At 42.9% G+C, this 19,537-nt stretch overlaps 1 protein-coding gene across 1 annotated transcript in view; it reads left to right on the top strand.

Moving 5' to 3' along the window:
* Positions 1–17,279, top strand: part of PEX14 (peroxisomal biogenesis factor 14) — a 79,695-nt gene extending 62,416 nt beyond the window's left edge. Inside the window, exons 5-9 of the mRNA XM_075437441.1 lie at positions 5,485–5,570; positions 8,014–8,116; positions 9,384–9,481; positions 13,120–13,211; positions 15,433–17,279. Coding sequence (XP_075293556.1) covers positions 5,485–5,570; positions 8,014–8,116; positions 9,384–9,481; positions 13,120–13,211; positions 15,433–15,898 — 845 coding nt within the window. The 3' untranslated portion in view covers positions 15,899–17,279. The remainder of the gene's footprint in view (positions 1–5,484; positions 5,571–8,013; positions 8,117–9,383; positions 9,482–13,119; positions 13,212–15,432) is intronic.
* The last annotated feature ends 2,258 nt before the right edge of the window (positions 17,280–19,537 follow it).

Below are 19,537 nucleotides of genomic sequence, written 5' to 3' on the forward strand. Positions count from 1 at the left end.
CTGGAATATTTCTGACTGCTATACTGGGTGTGCTGGTGAACTCAAGGACTGAATTCTGCCTCCTGGGCAGAACCTGTCTGCCAGGTTCACAGAAAACGCCAGAAAAGCAAAATCTGGTCTCTTGCTGAAGAAACAGTGCCAGACCCCTCTTATCTGTTGCTCATTCAGCTAACTCTTAACACAGCCCAATATTCGAAGAGTTAATCTTCCCCTATTTTATAGTGTTCCACTACTATGAGTAGGGCAGGAAAGAAGTATGCAATTCAGACTGGAAAACAATGTCATCATTGTTAACCCTTGCAACTTTGTCACTGGTTGGTTTTTCCCTTTCACTGTTTTGGCTTTCGTCAAAGCACCAGCTCCCAATTTCTTCTTAATAGGTAAGATTAACTAATATTTAAACATTAAAAAAGTTCCCAGTAGCAGCTCCAAAGAGAAGTCTGAAAGTATCATCCTGTAATGCTCAGAAACCAAAGGTGAATAAAAATACCGCCAAAGTAAAGCTTTTGTAGGGGTTGTAATTGTAAACTGGTGCTCCGGCTTTGTGATCTGATTGGTGCTTTTCAAATAATTTGAACCAAAAGCTTTTGCCTGTGAGCCAGTCCGTTTTAGCAACACCCAAAATAAGGGAAGTGGTGACAACAGGTTCATTAGGTATTGTCCCTCTACTCTCTAGCCATTCTTTGTAGACCTTCTATTTAAGCTTAACCTCTAAATGGATGTATAAGAAGAATAAATAGCTAAATATGCATGTTATTTGTTTGACCAAAATATTTGTTTTGATGAGTTGTCGTCTGGGCCCTGTTCTGCTCCTTGACTGGTGTAGTGCTGATGTTGTTAATGGTGGATTCATCTTTGTGTCTGCCTGTGAAGTACTTTCCATGGTATCAGAACTGCAAAAAGAAAACATGAATTTCTCTAGAGCTGATGGATGACACTGTGCAGTGGCTCAGTGCTCTTTCAAGGTGCCTTGTTTGCTGTAGGTTATTTCATCAGTTGGATGCTAATCCTGTAATGAATATTTCTGAACTGGTCCAAATCTGCTTCAGGACAGTTGTTTCTGTGATAGTTTACTAAGTCAATTTATCTTTCATAGATTTGTCAGGGGTTGTCATGTACAGAGAAGGATAAGTACTACTTTTTCTGTCTATCTGTTATGCTTATCTTCATACAGAGTATTCATGACACTAGTGTTGGAATGCTTCAAGGTTTAAAGTTCAAAAGTATAGCTAAAGGACCAATGAGATAGATAGACTGCTGAATCTATAAGTTGACTCGTTGAAGGGAAGAGCTCATATTGGAAGAGCTGATATTGAAAAAGATTGAGCTATATTTGCTTTACCCAAAGAAGACATCTGAGTTTCTTGTGAGGCATGATCTGATCTGCTGGAGTTTAGGTCTTGAAGACTGTGAACCACTTTGTTTCGGTATTTTTCACTCTTTTTTTTATGAGTAGTTTTGACACCTCTACACAAAACAGCGAAACTAGAGAGACAGAATTAACCCCCACAGAGCAAAAAGAGGAAGAAGTTGAGGAGGGTACTGTGCTGAAAAGCAGTGGGTAGTATCTTAAGAAACCTAATTTCTCTCTGTCCCCCCTCCCCACAAGGTGTTACTGCTTCATGTTTAAAAATTACTTTAAAACTGTGGGTTACGAGTACAGAAGTTCAGGATGGCTTCAGAACCATCTCAAGAGTTCATTCAGCAGGCATGGAGCAGACAGCCAAGTTGGTGAACTTGCCAGCAAATCCAGTGTAAGATGTCCACTCTTGTGAGTCAGAGCAATAAATCCTATGCATTTTGATTTTACTTGCTTGATCTCCTACTGTTGTCAGCTTAGTCTGTTCTAATTATTAAAGTTGCAGGAAATAATTCATACCACTTAAATACTTTCTTTTGTATAAATTGAGCTGCTAGTGTAGGTATTACTTCTAATGTTTTGTTGGAAATAACTGTTACCTGTGTAAGTACTTCCTTATTCTTTAAGAGTTAACGAAAAAGAAGCGTATTTGTAAACCTTCAGAGCAGCATAGTTCTTGTATGCCAAACTCCTCCTGGGTTTGGTTTAAGAGAAACAATAATAACTTTTGGGAGGAAGAGACAAGAATTAAGTTAAGTTTCTAGACTCTGTATTTTAGCTCAGTACCATCTCTACTGTTTCTCCTCCTGTTCTGGAGGAGTGATTCCTTCCCTCCAGTTTGTACTTTTGCCAAGAGGTGTCAAAACCGCTTGAAAAAAAAAAAAGCAGCTTAAAAAAAGCTTGAATTTGATTAATATAGAGAAACAAGACTTTGCCTGACTGATAATAAAACTGATAAATGACATTTGAATTACTTGTAGCAGTAATTTATTACATAAAATATCTTTTATTTGACATGCGATTAGTTACTGGAAGCATCACTCAATCTGACTAGTTTAAACATGCTCTAAAATGAACCCCCAGTAAAAAACCTGGGCTGTCTGCTGTTGGCGTTATGAAATATACTAATCCAGCAGTGAGGACAAAAATCTGACTTTAAATATTTAAATGATTAATTGGGTTTATATTTTTTTTTTTTTTTTTACCTTTCTAACCCCTATAATTGCAAGCAAACTCAGGGGAGTTTCTGAGCTAGGTGTGCAAAGCTGCACGCTTAACATCCAGGTATTGTCTGTGTTCTTCCCCATGGTATGTATGGTCTCCATTTATGGGGTTTTGTGCAGATTTTACACCTGCTGAAAAGTCATCTGTAGTGATTGTTTTTCTTGCCATTTGGATCTTCTTCTTCCACCCATGTCTTCATTATGTGGTAGGCTGTAGAATACAGACTGTTTTCTCTTACAATTAAAAATGGCAACTAGAATCCAGCTCTTTTTCCCCAAGTCCTTTCCGTGGGTTCACTGTTTGCTCTTGGCAAATCACCTCTTCCAGCCTCAGTTTCTACAGTTTTAAATGTGGATGCTAGTGAGGCTGACCTTACTTGGATGCACAAGACCTAATTAACTGATGTCAGGAAAGTTAATTCGGAGATGAATGGGGATCTTAAAAATATGTAAGTGTTGACTCTGGAATTGCAATTTACAGTTGCTGCTGTGAAAATTAAATATACTTACAGATAACACAGACCTAGAGCTGGAGAAAATGTCTGTGTCCATTCCGTTTCCATTTTGAGGGTCTGTTATATAGAATGGTTTGTTACTTCTGCAGTGCCTAAAGCGAAGAGTAGTTGGGCTATTACTGCTTTTTCACTTTCTCTGAATTTTATTCCGGTTCCACAAGTGGGGAAATTGAGGATATGCAAAGAAGTCAGCTGAGCACTGAGGTTACAACTGAGAAGCTTCTAACCCTCTTTCCACCCCATGTTTTAGATTACAGTATTGCAGAGAAAAAGGAAGATTGAATGTGGATTTTAGGCAGAGCTGTGACGTTCCTCATAACACTGTAAAGTTGATATGGTCAATGCGAAGCCTTTACTGCATCCCTCACTCACTCACTTTTCCTCTCCACCCCCGTCACTTTTTTTTTGCCACAAGACAGAATTATTTCACACATCTCTAAAACGAGTAAAATGGCATTTCAGCTTCTTGTCTTTATAGACTCTCTGAACTTTAGGAAAGATCATTCTGGTCCCTTTTCATTAATAATGAAAACCAGGGGGCAATAAAATGTTCTTAGCTCAAGCATTAGAGGAATGGAGGGAGAGATGAGTGAGGTGAAAGGGCGAAGCAGACGGGGTCCTACAGGTGTCCCTGCTTTCTGCTCGGAGGTCACCCTGGCGGGGAGGTAGGTAGGGACAGCCAGCCAAGGACTGCCATGGACAGGGCACAGCTGGACCCACAGACCCTCTGAGATTAATTAACCCTTTACAATAGGCAGTTCAGCCTGGAACAAGTTGTATTGTCACAGAAGGATATTTTTAGTCAGAAGTTCAGGGCAGAGAATTGGACAACCAAGAGACTTCAGATACCAGAAATGACAGTGGGAGCAGGGTAAGGAGGGGAAGGTGGGATGGATGACTGGGGTTTGCAGCAAGATTAGCCAGAGATCATTTTAAATCCTGACATGTACACAGCCAGTTACTGCAGCTTAGCTGACGTATGTTAACTCATTAAGTTAAAAAGTTATTATAATTTGATCATGTGCCTAAGCTCCAAAATTGCAACTGCAGCAACCCAAAATACTGCTGGTGACACTATTCACCAGTTCTGACAGAGCTGCTTTAATTTGTTCGGATTTCTAGCCAGTGGGTAATTTGAGGAGCTGCATCCTAAAACATAGCAAGATGTTATGAGCGCCAGTACTTGAGAGTCAGTGGCAGTCTGTAGAGCCTGAGGGCTGGCATTAGGGGTAAACCTTGTGATGAAATGCCTGTAGAAGACCTCAGCAACAGGAAAAATGGCAATAGGTGAGCAAAGCAGAAAGGAGACAAGCTTCCAGCCATTTCAGCCAGTTAATCCTCCCTTTGAAAGCCTAAATTGAAACTCTGGAGAACAGAATGCATTTCTGAGACATTGTAGGTCACGTAGATTTGGATCTGTCTGTTGGAGACTGTACAATGGCTTCTACCTCATCAGTTCTGCCCACATCCTGCCACTGAACTTTAGGAAAGATCACTCTACATTCTCTTTATTATTAAAGAAAATTGGGGGCAGTACAAGATTTGTTAAGGGAACTGTGAGAAAGGTAAAAGGATAAAGCTGGTGGAAAACTACAAGTGTCTTCTGATTCTGCTTGAAGGAGGAGGGCATACCATATCTTTGCTTTGCTCTGTGGAGTCTCTAAGCTTCTGTGCAGAATTGTGTGTTACATAGCTAAAGCTTTTATCTACTTCTTTACCTCTCTCTGTAGATACTTAATTGCATATTTTCTCTCTGTTGTTTATGTGTGCTTTGGTCCCTATTTGTAATTCAGGCTTGAAAGACACTGGATCCTTCCTTATTGAAACAGTCCGTAATTGCTGACACAGTGTTCATAAACCTCTTTATTGCCCTGATTTCTGTTCTTTCTCAAAACACTTCCTTCTTTCTTTTTTTCTGCATTCTTCTGGGTTGCTGGCTCTGTCCCCATTTTAAAAAATTATGATAGTGAAGAACAATCGGTATTGAAGTAATGAGTTAGCCTTGGCTAGCACTAACATCACAACCAGTTACCTGGGGAAAATGCAATAGGGTTTAGAGTGCCTTCTGCAAGGAAAGAGTAAGGCAAAACAGCTTGATGGAACTTTTTAAATTGCTGCTGTGATTTGTCTCCCTTTGACATCTTGTGCAAGGCTAGTGTCAATGCTAGAGGTCTGGACAGGTGTTTTGATGTCCTAGGGCCAGAAGCCTGCACACTTCACCTGAAGGACTACCAGCATCTTAATTCCCTCTGCTCAGTAAATCTATGCCTGCTAAGAAACAGCAGAACAGGCAGTATTCGTTGCTCTTTTCTCTGATAAAATGAGTGTAAGGAAATGTTGTCATCTACAGTTTTGACTCTGATTATTTCTTGATTTTGGCCTTTAGGTCCACCTGCCTCCAGATGGCGAGATTATGGGGCTTTGGCTATCATAATGGCAGGAATTGCCTTTGGATTCCACCAGCTCTACAAGGTAATATCTGAGAGAACGCTGTCATGCTGCTTATGTCCAAACGATCATGTTGACTCCAAGTTGGTGAAGCATCTCTGTTCTTACTGGGACTGCCACTCTTATATTTGAGAAATGTAGACACTTAATGTGAAAATGCAGAGTTAAAAAGTGGCAAGCAAACAAAACTGGTTTTTAGCAGTGGGTCTCAAACTGCTAGTTTTTAGCCATGGATCTGAAACTGCTAGAAACAAGGTCTTTTTCATCATGTATGTATATTTCAGAATTTTTCAAGCTGGGGAAACTGAGCACAGTTCTGTAAAGGCATTTTCCCAGCATTGGCTAAAAGACATTCCTCTCATAGCCCCAGTCTAATATTAGATTTTTCCACTGGTGATCCTGCGCATTGGGTAGAAAAGAATCTTCTTTGACCAATGGGAACATTGAAAAGAAGGTGCTAATTTCCAGGTCTGCCATACACCCTGTAGTTCTACTCCAATGTGCTTAGAACAAGGTAGAGCAAGCGTGTGTCTGCTTGTGTATCGTAGAGACAGCAGCCTCTGCTTGTTTCTTGTGCAACATTTCTGCAGCTGAACATATTTTTTCACTCTGGATTTGCTTTCCAGCAGTGTGTAAATGACATCAGATAATATCTTTGGTAAACAGTCCTATTCTGTGGCTACATAGAGGGACATAAGTGGTTCAGGTCAACACAGCAGAGTGTAATAGCTTTGGTCCAGTAGAAGTTGTGTTTTATTTTTGACAAAGGGACAGAGGTGAAGACGTAATGAGAAGGTGATAGTTTTCATGGTTTTTTGTTCTTTAACAATTATTGCCTTGTTTAGTAAAATTTATTTTACAAATAAAAGCGTTGGCCTTCTAGTTTAAAACTACTTTTCTTATCCTGTCCTGTCATTAATTTTCTGGGTCTCAGAAAGAGACCAGATTAAGCAACATGTTCCATCTGTGCAAGTTACATGACTTAAGAGAGTGGCATTTTGTTGAGGTGTGTTGTCCCTGTGTTTTTATATCAAAGTAGTGATGCCAACCTTGCTGATGTTTTCATTCTTGCAAAGAATGGCGTGGCTGATAAGTGTCCAGAAAACATAAATTTAGATAATTTTTTTTCTTAATGTCACTGAAGCTGTTAATATATCCTACTGCTGTGTTCTTTGTTTACAAATCTTGCTCTGTTGTCTGTCCAAACCTCATAAGGCAGATTGTGTGCCTAGCAGAGACCCACATTCTTTTATAGGAGTAAGACATTTTTGGAGACAGCTGATAAATTCCCTCTACTCTTCGTGGGATTTTGAGCCAGTTTGCACATAGTGATTTTTATGTGAAAGATAGGATTCTATGATAAAGCATAGTTGTCCATGTGTGTTCTGTGAAGATTGAGAGAACTGTTTATGAATGTCATCAAAAGCTATTTGCTTTTCAGAATGTCCGAGTGTAAACATGTACATGTGCTTTGTGAGGGTAAGAGCTATGTACAGCAACACTGAAATCTTAAACCCAGTGCTATTAAGTGTAAAAGAAGGCTGTCCCACACATGTCAGTTTGGAAATCAGAAATCATCCTGTGCGTATGCCCCTAGAGTGGGTGTACATGCATCAAAAGCCAGGATGAAGAAGAACCAATAGGCACTATCAGGGCTGTTTCCACATCCTAGAGCATCTTTCTCTCATGTTTTTTTCACCTGCCGTGTTGTGCTTGGATGTGCCCTTGTTAAAGTGCATATTCAGTTCATAGAAGCAGTGCTGCAGAAGGATCCATGGTAGTGAGAGAAAAGTTGTGACCTATTCGAGGGAGTCCATCCTGTGCAAGGGCAGAATGAGGTAGATTTCATGGCTGTGTGCAGTGTCACTGAACTGCCTTCCATCCTGTGCTAGCTTGGATCTCATTTCCTTCAGCACTGGTTCCTTAGTTCTCTTCCCTGTGCTCCAGATCTCTACTTTTACCTCCGTGACTCATAACCATTCCCCCACCAAGGTTCAAAAGATTTATCAATACCTTTCATTCCCTGGCTTGTGCTTGCTCTGGCCTTTCCTGGGCCTTTCTCCACTTCTTCCCACTTCTGCATTTCTTCCCTTGTAGATCTAGCCCAGATGTTGCGACACATCAGTGTGTTCACATTTGAGAGTGTGAGATCTGAAATGGTACCCTATATGTGATAGATGTTCCTCTGGACTAAGAGCTGTCCCAGGAAACCTTTAATGGAGTTAGGAACTGCTTTTTAGCACACTCAAAAATGTAACCACAGAACTCATATCTTCTCTTCTGCAATTTCTTTTAGCACCTACTGTAGGGGGAATTTATTTTCTCAGCCAGGTGTGTGGATAAATGATCATTGGCTCTGTGATAAAGGCTGAGGTTTGGGTGGTGGGCTTTGAGGATGTTTCAGGTAGATTAGAAAGACCACTTTGCATATCTCTATTTCCTAAAAAAGTTTCTGTACTCCATGCAGAAATACCTGCTTCCTCTCATCATGGGAGGCAAAGAAGACAGGAAACAACTTCAGAGGATTGAGTCAAACATTTCTGAGATGAGTGGCAGTGTGACACAGACAGGTAAAGATTAATGACTCCATCAGTTCACCCCTCAAAGCCTTTCTCCATGTATCCTCCATTCTGCCAAGACCCCCACCCTTTTCTTTCCCTCCATCTCCACTTTATGTGGTGACTTCATTTATCTGCTCTGAGAATCTGTTCACATTTGCAAATGAAGCCGCCGTCATTTCGGTTTAATTTGAAATTGCTTGTTTACTGTCGGCGCAGCCTCAATTAATTATGTTTTTACGGAAAGGCTCCCAACCTCAGAATATTAATAAGGGGAATAAAATGACAGCCTTTCGGAGGGCTGTAAAGTTCATTTTTAATTTCTGCTTCTCTGATGTTTTCAGGGGCTTTTTTTTGGTGTTTTCCCCCACCTTCCATCTGGAAATCCGAGGAAGGGTCAGGAGAGTCTGTAATTACTGTGCCTCCCTGACCTTAGCCACCTTCTCTGTTATTGACTCTATAGGGTGTCTGTTCATTACCCGATGCCCTAATGATGGTCTGGATTAGCTGTTACCTGTCACACCAATAGAGTTTTTAATTTTATTTTAATTTTATCAGCTTGTTTACTGCCTGGAAGCTTTGGATAAAGTACCAAAGTAGAAAAAGTTCTCCTGCAGCTGGAGGTGGAGTCCAGCAGAAGGTCTTCAGTGTTTGCTGGGGTGTAGGAGGGGAATACTGGATGTTCTCTTGAAATAAAAGGGGAAAAGCGCAAAGTATGTTCTGTTGGTGTGATGGAAAAAAGTATGATTTTCAGCAGTAAGTTTGTTAAAGATGTTGGGGTTGACGGAGCTGTTGGGTTGAGAGTGGGAGGATGCTAATTACACTTTTTAGAGGAGGGTGAGAAGAAAAGCATCTTTCGTTTCTGAGGATACCCTAAGGTCAATCCTGAGACCAGGCTCTTCCCGGACTGGAGCTAGCCCCAGTGTTTGCCTGTGTGAGGCCCAAGATAGATAAATGATACAAACATTGTCTAAGTTCAGGGAGATGTACAAATCATAAACCAATATAATTAGAAGGGAGAGGTTTTGGACGGATATACTGTGGGCTATAGACATCTATACAATGGAAAGATAAACTAGAAATACTGGAGGTTAGATGCAGTGCAGGTAGATTACCCATAGTGCAGATAAATCATATGGATTAAAGTGAGCAGGCGGGCATAGATAAATTAAATGTAGTAGGAATAGAGGCATCTTTGCAGCTAGACAGCAGGAAGGACGTGTGTGAGTGTGTCCATGCGCACGTATCTCAGTTTAACACTGTCCTTTTTCCCTCACAGTGACTCAGTTACAGACAACTTTAGCAGCTGTCCAGGACCTCTTAATCCAGCAACAACAGAAAATCCAGGACCTCACCCAAGAACTGGCTGCTTCTAAGGTATCAACTTCCAATTCTTCACCTTTAGAACACCATCGTCTTCTTTGGAACATGCATGGCTTCTTTTGTGGGCACATGGAAAGCATCTTATTACATTCACAGTCCAGCCTTCAGCTCTGTCGTATCCCCAGCCAGTTTCTCTGCAGCTGACTTCTCCATAGGCGGTCTGTTTAAAGCACTGGAATTAACTGGGTCCTCAATGAAATCTAACTTTTGAGAGGGCTTTGCTATATAGCTTTGTATGCAGCCTGCGTGCCTGAGGCCTCAGACCTGTTCTCAGCTCTGTATCTTCTGCATTGCATTTGAGATGAAATAACTGTGCTGTTAGTCCACTGACCAAAAGAGGTAAAGGCCAGGTGTGCAAAGGTTTTGTGTGTAATATGTAATTTTACGTGTTTATATTTCTCCCAAACCCTTGTGCATTGTCAAAGCAATGACTTAATCCTGTTCAGCCAAGCACATACTTGAAGTACCGTATTTAAGTCACTTGTTCAGATCCAGGCCAGGTAATGGTGGAACATTCTTACTGTTTGGTTTCTTGTTTCAGTGATTTTGGTCATCTCAGCGTAACAGGTTGCCCCACCACAACCACATCAGCCATGCACAGTGGCCCATTCCCCTTGACTCCTGACTTGATCCTGGCTATAAAACCACCACTTCCGACTAGTTTGTCTTGTTACGTGTGTAACTACAAGTAACCACTTTTAACCAAAATTGATTTTCTTTCTGGCAATGAAAATTAGTGCTTTTCATCTCCAACGTACTTTGTAGCCATTGGCCTAAGCATTCTGTTAGCTGGTAAGTGTTGGTTGCATGTGAGGTGGGATGGATTTGAACCAGTCACACAGAGATGAAGTCTTCCTTTCACTCACAAATTTGTGACTATTCAGGGCCCAGTCATGTTGCCGTATTCTCTGTACAGAGAGAGATTTTTCTTTTTACTGTGAAATCCCTTTGACAATGCTTACAGTCTTTTACCTATAGCATGAACAGTTGTCTTCTCCCCTTACGTGTACTTTAATCTCATATAAACCCTTTGATGGTGTGTAACTGGTGGGCCACAGCTGACTATGTGGTGTGCACACTGTACAGTAGGAATCCCTCAGTGGCACAGCTGTAAACCCAACCATGAAAGCCAGTTTATGGTCACAGCACTCTGCTTCAATTTTCCTTGGGAACTGTGGCCTGTCAGTGGCCTGGAGCCAGCCCGGAAATTGGAAAACTGTTTTCAGGTCTTAAGTGTTAAGATTAAGACCACATGTTGAGCTTTAAGAAAGAAAAAGGGCATAAGAGTCTTGGTGGTTTAGAGAGTCTTGAAGAAGTTTTTCCTCCCCCCTCTCTACCCCCTGCACCGAAATGGTAGCACACATTGTTATGATATCTAAACCTCATGTGTACAAAGAAAAACTTGGGCAACCCCACAAACCAAAGAATAAAAGCTGTGTTTTCTCAGCTGTAATGTAAGTTTTTATATCTGATTTTCAAACTCCTACTGGCATGCTGTAAAAAATTAAAAAGAGGGACTTTAAGTAATTAAAAAACGTACATAAAAATTCAAGGCTTGAATCTTCTACAACTGTTTTTTAAAGAGACTGGCTAAAAAGCCCCAGATGTCAGATTTTATTTCTAAATCCTAGGCATCTGGCACCATATGTGTTTTGGAAATCTGAGTCCTTTGCAGGCCAGTGAGTGGAAATCACTCCCTTGTTAATGTGCTGCTGTAGCTTTCAGGGTCTTGGAAAGCCAGAACAGTGGCTCCTGGATTCTTGCTGTCTGAGGGCTGGGAGTGTGAATCCCGAGGGAACGCATCTGTGTATATCACAGCTACTACAGACTGAGCCTCTCCCAGCTCACTGGGTTCACAGCCCAGAAGTCACTGTGAGGAGTGCTGGCTGTGAAGGTGTTCAGGGTTACTCAGCGCTAGCTGAAGTCTGTAAAAAATAAGTAGGAACAACCAGTTCTGGCTACATCTAGTAGGAACTGCTGAAGAGGAGTTTTGTGTTATTCCAGTCCTGGCTTCCTTTATCAGGGATTTATTAGGAGTATCTCTGGAGCAGTGCTCACAAGTGGGTTCATTCCTAATGGCTTTCAGCAGAAATTACTATGGGAAGTGCTAGACGTGAGTGTTCTTTGGTCTCATACTCAGCCCATTGCTACAGGAGTTGCTGGAGTGAGAGGATGGGCTAACCACAGGCCATGATCTGTCTTTCAGAATGTTCCTCCCATTTCTCAAGTTCGCAAAAGGGTTAAAAGAAGGGTTGCTGAAAGTATTCTCTGCAGCATGTTCTCCTCAGTTGTTACCTTTCTCTAATTTCTGCCTGATATCCCGTAGCAATTCTGATGCAGTGCTGACAGCAGCTGTACCAAGCTTCCATGAGTTACTTATCATCTTTCCCCATCCAACTGAATTCATTGCCTTGAAATATCCAAGAGACAGTGCCTAGTCCAGCTGCTGCCTGCAGATACAATCTGGTAACTGAAGCATAGCTCTAGTTCTTCAGATCTAGTAGGGAGAATTTTTGCAACTTTCAAGCATTGATTTATCAGCCCACCTCTAAACACCACAGCGTGCAGACAGTAGATTCTTTATTTCATGATTTAGGAGAAATGAACAAATGGTTTTATAGAATCATAGAATGGCTTGGGTTGAAAGGGACCTTAACGATCATCTTGTTCCAACCCCCCTGCCATGGGCAGGGACATCTTCCACTCGACCAGGTTGCTCAAAGCCCCGTCCAGCCTGGCCTTGAACCATTCCAGGGAGGGGGCATCCACAGCTTCTCTGGGCAACCTGTGCCAGTGCCTCACCACCCTCATCGTAAAGAATTTCTTTCTTATTTCTAATCAAAATCTCCCCTCTTTCAGTTTAAAGCCATTACCCCTTGTCCTATCACTAACTGCCCTTGGAAAAATTCCTTTCCAGCTTTCTTGTAAGTACTGGAGGCTGCTCTAAGGTCTCCCTGGAGCCTTCTCTTCTCCAGGCTGAGAAAGCCCTGGGGAGACCTTATAGCAGCCTTCCAATAGTTATTAATATATAATATTTGAATCTGTTGCCTCAGCTAACATCCTGTGCAGTCCCAGGAAAGACTAAAGGACCTGATTCAGTGTAACTCTCACTGCATTTCAGGATCCTAGTTCTAGTTCTTCTTCTCTGGAAATCATTAGTCATAGGTCAGTGTCAAATTATTTTGTTTACCTCTTTATGTATTGTTCTCTGTGTGTTATGTTGGTGGAAAACATGCTCTGTAGGCCTAGCTTTGTCTGAGTTCTCACAAGTGCTGGCCGCCTCCTAATCGAATGAGAAAGGTCCCCTTGAGATGCTTCAGTGATGGTTGTGCATGGTATGTTGGAGACAAGATTAATTAGTCCCCCAAAAGGAAAGCGAATATTTAAATAGTCTTAGCATGTTGAGACAATTATTATTTCTGATCGTTGTGGGGACCCATTCAGGTCCTTTATTGTGGAATTTGTTTCACTTAGATCTGAGATACTTTAAATGATAGAGCTTATGTGTGTTATCCCCAGGGCTTGAGTTTCCGAGATGGGAGGAGAGGGAGGATAACATAGGACAAAGTGACATTTGTGAACTATCTCCCAGTTCATACTTTGATCTTTATGTCGTCTTTTTCATGTTCTAGGCCACAACCTCCACCAACTGGATTCTGGAGTCGCAGAATATTAATGAGTTGAAATCTGAGATCTACTCATTAAAAGGACTTCTCCTGAACCGGTATGGATGGAATATGTGAGGAGGTTATTGTGTGGGGGAAGGGTTGCATTCTGGGATTCTCTCAGTCATGGAGAGGAAGCGCATTTCCAACAGGAACTAGCTCTATATCCTGTTACTACTATTTTAATAATACCACTTTGCACTCCACTGTCACTTTCTATCTGCAGGTCTCAAAATGCTTTTCAAACTTGCCTTAAATCACAGAGTGCTTTTGGTAATTAATAAGATTTTTCCTTTTTGTTGACAATAGAGGAGTTCTCTGCCATTCACCACAGTCAGGATGCCTCTCACCGAGTTTGAGGTATTGACTGCATCTGCACCTGCATTCTGTTAGAGAGAGAGTCACTTCTGGATACAGCTCAGCTGACATGTTCGTGGTTAGGGCATAACCAAGATGAAAAGAATCACACTTCAGTAGAGCCTGTTTCTCTTGACTAGCTAGCTCAGGTATAGACATCTTATAATGCAGTAGATGTCTGAAATGAGGTGATATAAATCCCAGCCCGTGGGACAGCCGTAAGGACAGGGATCAGATCTCAGTTCTTGAGGAAAGTCTTTTTTTCCAAGGACATTACTTAAGAGTTTAGCTTTTCAGCTATTGATCCTTTCACTCTGATATGACTCCCTTGCATCCTTCTACATGTAACTAAGTCTTCTCAAAGTCATCTGTTTCCTGAGAGATGGACTTCAGAGATCAGTCTAAGAGTGGACTAGACATGTTCTGGATCTCAGCAAGTGGGCTTTTCAGAAGTCTGAAAAGTGCATTGGGTTTAATGTCCTTTTAAATTCATGCTGCACCTCCCATTCCTCCAAGGAGTCACAGTAGAAAGCTTTGGAGGATGTAGGACACATGAGAAGTTACTGTCTGTTAAGCTGGGTCGTGCTATCACCACTGCTGGGGAGAGAGCATTAGTTAATGACACCTCTTCAGCAATGGGAAAGTTGCAGTTCGGGGATAAGTCCTTTTTGGAAAAAAGAAAACTTTTTGGAGGGTTGTTTTTTAACAAAACGGCAAATGTTTCTGAAGTGAGGAGCCAGCAGCAACACTGGAGCCAAGAAAGTCTCCAGATTTAATTTGTTGATTGCATTTATGGTGCTGGTTAAATAATGCAGACATTAGCTTATTGCACTCACAGGAGATCAGCAGAGTTCTTCGCTGGCTGGTGGTGGAAGCAGGAAGAGGGAGGTGAGAGCAACTACTGTTCCTAGCTCAGTCTAAGAAAATGTAATCTGCTGTGTTTGAGCGCTCACTGCAGGAGAGCAGCCAGCTTTCATCTGCGCTGCTCTTGTTGGTGGCCCTAACCAGGCCAGCTGAGGGGCATGAGAACTCCCTGCCACATAGCATCCTTTTCAGAACTTGATCTGATACCTCTTCATACTCCTGTCTTTCACATACACAAGCAAGGATGCAAGGGGAGTGCTAGATCAGATATGCTTCTTTACTTTGCTCTTCGTGATGGGTGAGTTTCTGAGGGCACCAGTGCTCCCCACTGCACTTATATTTGGGCCTGTTTGGTACTTGCATTCTCCTGTTGGGGCTGGGCATTAGCCTGCCACTATCAGATACTTGAAGCCCACCTGGAAAGGACTCGAGGACAGAGCAGCCATCTTCTCAGCTGGTGCAAGCTAGTATGACTCCGTCCAAGTTAGAGAAGCTGAATCAGTTTGTGGCAGCCAGGACCTGGCCCCAACATGTAAAGCGCATGCTGGGGCTGGGAGATAGGCCCTGGATTGTAATGAGGCAGCATGCAATAGCTGTGTATCGCAGCGGAGGCGAGAGCCAGGTGGTGAAATTCCTTGGCTCAGGCACAAGGACCTGGTGTGTCTGACTTCTTGCTCCAGTGGGAATTTTCTTTACCAATTAATTAGTGATTGTTTTATAAAGGGACACTCATGTCTTTCCACAGTCAGCATTCGTGAGTGCTAGCTTACTCTGTGAAATTGGCCAAACCAGACCATTTTCGTACTGCAGATTGCCCAGCTGAGATACTTCCTTGTGTGCAGGCTCGATTACTGAGTGCTTGTAAAGCACTTTGAGATTCTGGCTGAAGAAGTGAAGTGGCCTTGGTTTTGTTCATTTGTGAGAAAGGAGACTTGCAGTTTCAGTCCTGCTTTACATGACTTCTCCAGTGCAAATACCAATCTCTCTAATGATATCCCCTCAGTGTTTTTAATAAAAGCCCCTTTCTCTCCTTTTCTTCCCCTCTTCCCCTCCCCCAAGGAGGCAGTTCCCTCCCTCCCCTTCAGCTCCTAAGATCCCATCATGGCAGATCCCGGTGAAGCCAAGCTCACCCTCCAACCCTGTTGTTGCCAACCATAATAGCAGCAGTGACATCTCACCTGTCAGCAACGAGTCTACCACCTCATCACCAGTCAAGGAGAACCACAGCCCTGAGGGCTCCAAGGTCAGCTGCCATCTGCTGAGCACGGAGGAGGGCAACAAGGCCGTGATTGACGTCAAGAGCCAAGTGCGAATGGAGGTGCAGGGTGAGGAGGAGAAAAGGGAAAACCAAAGGAATGAAGAGGAGGAAGAGGACGATGAGGATGATGATGTTAGCCATGTGGATGAGGAGGAATGTCTGGGTGTCCAGACAGAGGACCGGCGAGGAGGGGATGGTCAGATTAATGAGCAAGTGGAAAAGCTACGAAGACCTGAAGGGGCCAGCAATGAGAATGAGATTGACTAAGGCATCCTGGCTTCTGCTGCTGCTGCTGTACATCTTCCCTAGCCTCCTGCACTGTCCCCAGTGCCTCTCCCATTTTGTGGAGAGAAGTGCTATCATCCCCTCCAGTGATTCTCCTGTGATTGACCTTGAGTAGGGTCGTGATTGCCCAGAAAACAAGGTGGGCCCTGTTTCACCACAGGGCTTCGCAATGTTGTGGTGGCTTACTCTCCCCTCCCAGACCCACCTCCTCCCCATGAGCTGGGGTCACTGCCTAGGCTGGAAGACCAATCGCCTTACCATGCAACACAGCTACACAATAAGTCCTCATACAAAAATGCCACCTCTCCTGAAAGAGTCAGCCTCTTAGCTGCATCCTAGAATCCTTCTGTCTAGTTCCAGAAACCAATCTGTCCTGAGCTCTTTGATTTCACAAGCCTTGAATCCCCACATAAGGCCCAAACCAGTTCCCTGTTTCCTAGATTAACCCCCTGTTTTATTTCTCAAACTACTTGATACTCTGTTGTCAAAAAAGAACATTTTAACACTGAATTCATCACCAGATCTCAGTCTTGGCTCTTCCAGGCCTTATGTCAAGCCTCAAATTCCTGAAACTACCTAGCATCTAAAACCACTAAATTTCTGTGGGGTCCAAAGAACACTGTTTCCACCCCACATGCTTATACTGATTAAAGTGGCCGCTTGCTAGGGACCACGTCCAGGTTTCATGGCCACAGTAAAATCCAGGTGAACAGGTGGCTTTGTTACTGATTGCTTCCCAGTAAAAGAAGGCTTTAAAAGAAGTTGACCCCACTCATCCCAATTACCCTTGCTCCTCCAAAGACAAGGAGCTCACATCAGTTTTTGACATCTCACATTTTATTTATAGCTGCCCTGAATGAGTGAATGAACAGGGTGATATCAGATGCTGAAATAGTTGGTTAATTCTGAATCTTTGCAATGGTTCTTAGCCTGGTTTTCTCCCTAAATGAGGCGAAAACCCATCTTAAATGATCAGCTGAGACCTGCACCTACCCAGTGACAGGCACCTGCTTCAGCAGAGCAGTCTTTACAGAAGAGAGAACAGTTCCAGCTCTGAGGTACACCACTGGCCCTTCTTGCCCAGTCCAGCCTTCTTTTGCCCCATTGGGGCTATACACAAATTAAAACAGTGAATTCTGAAGCCTCTCATTTGCAGCATTGTGTTCTCAGCTGGTAAAATGGTGGTGTCCAATTATATTATCCACTGCATCAGAGCCTCTTAGCAGAGCAATTCTTGTAACAACTGAGTCTCACTGTCCTCACCAAGCAAGTGTGCTCGTCTGTGTGATCATGTATAGATTTCAAATATAAAATACGATTGTATATAATTGTAATAAATATGAGTTACCACTATTTAACACCAGGCTGTTACTGGATTACTGTGGCTCTTATTTTGGGGAGACATATGCATGCAGGGTGGTAAAGGGAGCGAAAAGGGAGTATTACAGAAATTCAGTCCTTATAAAATGTTTTCTGAAGGAAATTTATGGTTGATTTTCTGACTGCTCCAATACTCGCTTCTGTCAGAAGGAGGCAGTGTAGAGAATGGGGTAAGTGCAATATAAGGTATGCTATAAATAGCTCCAACAACACTGTAATGCTGGGTTGCCCCCAGTGTGGCGGAGGGTGAGGTGGATGTATCGTCCCGTCAGTAAAATGCAGCTGTTCCGGTTCTGCCCTCCCAGCAGGAGGCTCCGCAGGGTGCGGGGTGCCGCATCCCGCTCCTTTCCAGCCCCGCAGCCCGACGTGCTGAGGGGAGGGTGTGAGGTGGCCCACGGCCCCTCAGTCTTATCTGCTGGCAGGGAATGCTGTGCCGTGTCCCGTGACTGGTCTAACCCGGCCATGTCAGTACAGAAGCCATCGAAAGAAATGGCGTACAGAAAGTGATTTGTAGCTACTGCAGTCCCATCTTTGTTCAACAGAAGTATTTGGCTCCGTTCTTAAAAATGAGGGATTTACTTGATTCCTGAGTATTTGGGTGTCTGGTACACAGTGACATTTTCGTGCTCAGGGGGAGTGAAAGGGACCTTCCTATTACTGTATTTAGACCTGCTGCTGAATGTGATGATTTCTCATTCCTTAAATGGACGAATATCTTCCCCAGGAGTGAGTGAGTGTGTGTGTGTGTGTGTGTCTCTCTCCCTCTCCCTCTCAGTCTCTCTCTCCACTGTTTAACGTTCACAAAGAACGTCACGTTTAGCTAAAACAGGGCAAATTTGAAAGTGTTTAAAAGGAAAGGCTTTTCTTAAGAGATGGCACTTTTCATTTCTCCAAGCCAAGAATCCTTGTGAAGAGAAAACAAGACTGAACGCAGGGGTGTGATGAAAAAGTATTGTCCTGCCTGTGTACATTTTATATACATAGAAGGTTTTGGAAATAGAAAGTGCCTGGACAACAGCAGTTGGTGAAATGTGGAAAATATGTTGCTGAGGTATGTGCCTTGCAGAGTGACTTACGAGGTTTACAGTACAAGCATCCCTGCGGGTTCATTTTTCCCCCCTTTTCCTCCATGTTTGCAATGTTCAATTCACTTACCTCAAAAGTTCTGGTGCAGGGTAAAAGGCAGTTTTCTGCAACTGCCCTTTTCCCTCCCTTAGTTTTTATTTCTTACAACCTTTACCATTTCAATAGGTCACAATTTTGCCTTTCCGTAACCTGATGAATCCCAGAAAACTCCATCATAGCCCTTGTTGCTCAAAAAATCTGACACTGGGCCTCTGGCAGCTGATGGGGTGTTTGTGTACTTTATTGAAGAGATCCAACCCACCAGCAGAGAATTTGGAAGAAGCCAGACCTTCTTACCAGCAGGTATTATCGTGAATCACGAGTTTTATTCCTCTGTCTCGTGTTCCTTGTCTTTCCAGTGTAGCAACAGTTCTAGGGCGAGCATTTTGGTCCTTATGAACCCTGTAGCCTGACTGCTAACTTGTAATTTTTTTTTTATTTTTTATTTTTTTTTGCTAGAAAAAAACTTCCTAGATCAGCTGCCCTGTGAAATGTTTAGCCCACTGGCCAGTAAGCACTGAGAATGGCATCGTGCTAGCTGAAAGATGACCAGGTAGCGAACCTTTCTTCTGCAGAACAAGCCAGCCAGCAGCAGCAGTTACCCGCCAATTCAAGTGCTCTGTTTTACTGTGTCATCAGCCTTTGTTTTGAGACAGGAAGAAGAGTAACAACACCCTGGTTGGTGAGTTGGTAACATGGTTTCTGTAGGACCTTAACAGCGTATAGAAAGCAGGTGAAGGGAGCTTCCTCTGAACAGTGTCATTTGAGCACATTTCAGTAAAACCGTGAGAGCCTGTGCTCTCTCTCCTGGAAGAAACAATATTGGGATGGTGGTTTCCAGTAATTTGAGGATATGAAAGCTCCCTTTTCAATAGCTGCAAGAGCAGTGTGGGGAACTCAAAAAATGTGACAAGGTGGGAAAGGGTTAAGAGAGATGTCCCCTGACCATCTTTGTCCAACCTTCCTCGCCCCCAGATGTGACAGGTAAGTCCTATGTGCATCTTTGTCAGAAGCAGGAAGATTATTTTTTTTATTGCTTTTTGAATATTGGGGGTGTAACTTCACAGTGTTTGGGATCAGGAGGAAGAGGATGGACTGCAGGATCCCTTGTGATCT

This window comes from Opisthocomus hoazin, chromosome 16 (genome assembly GCF_030867145.1).
Source record: "Opisthocomus hoazin isolate bOpiHoa1 chromosome 16, bOpiHoa1.hap1, whole genome shotgun sequence".
Lineage (NCBI taxonomy): Eukaryota > Metazoa > Chordata > Aves > Opisthocomiformes > Opisthocomidae > Opisthocomus > Opisthocomus hoazin.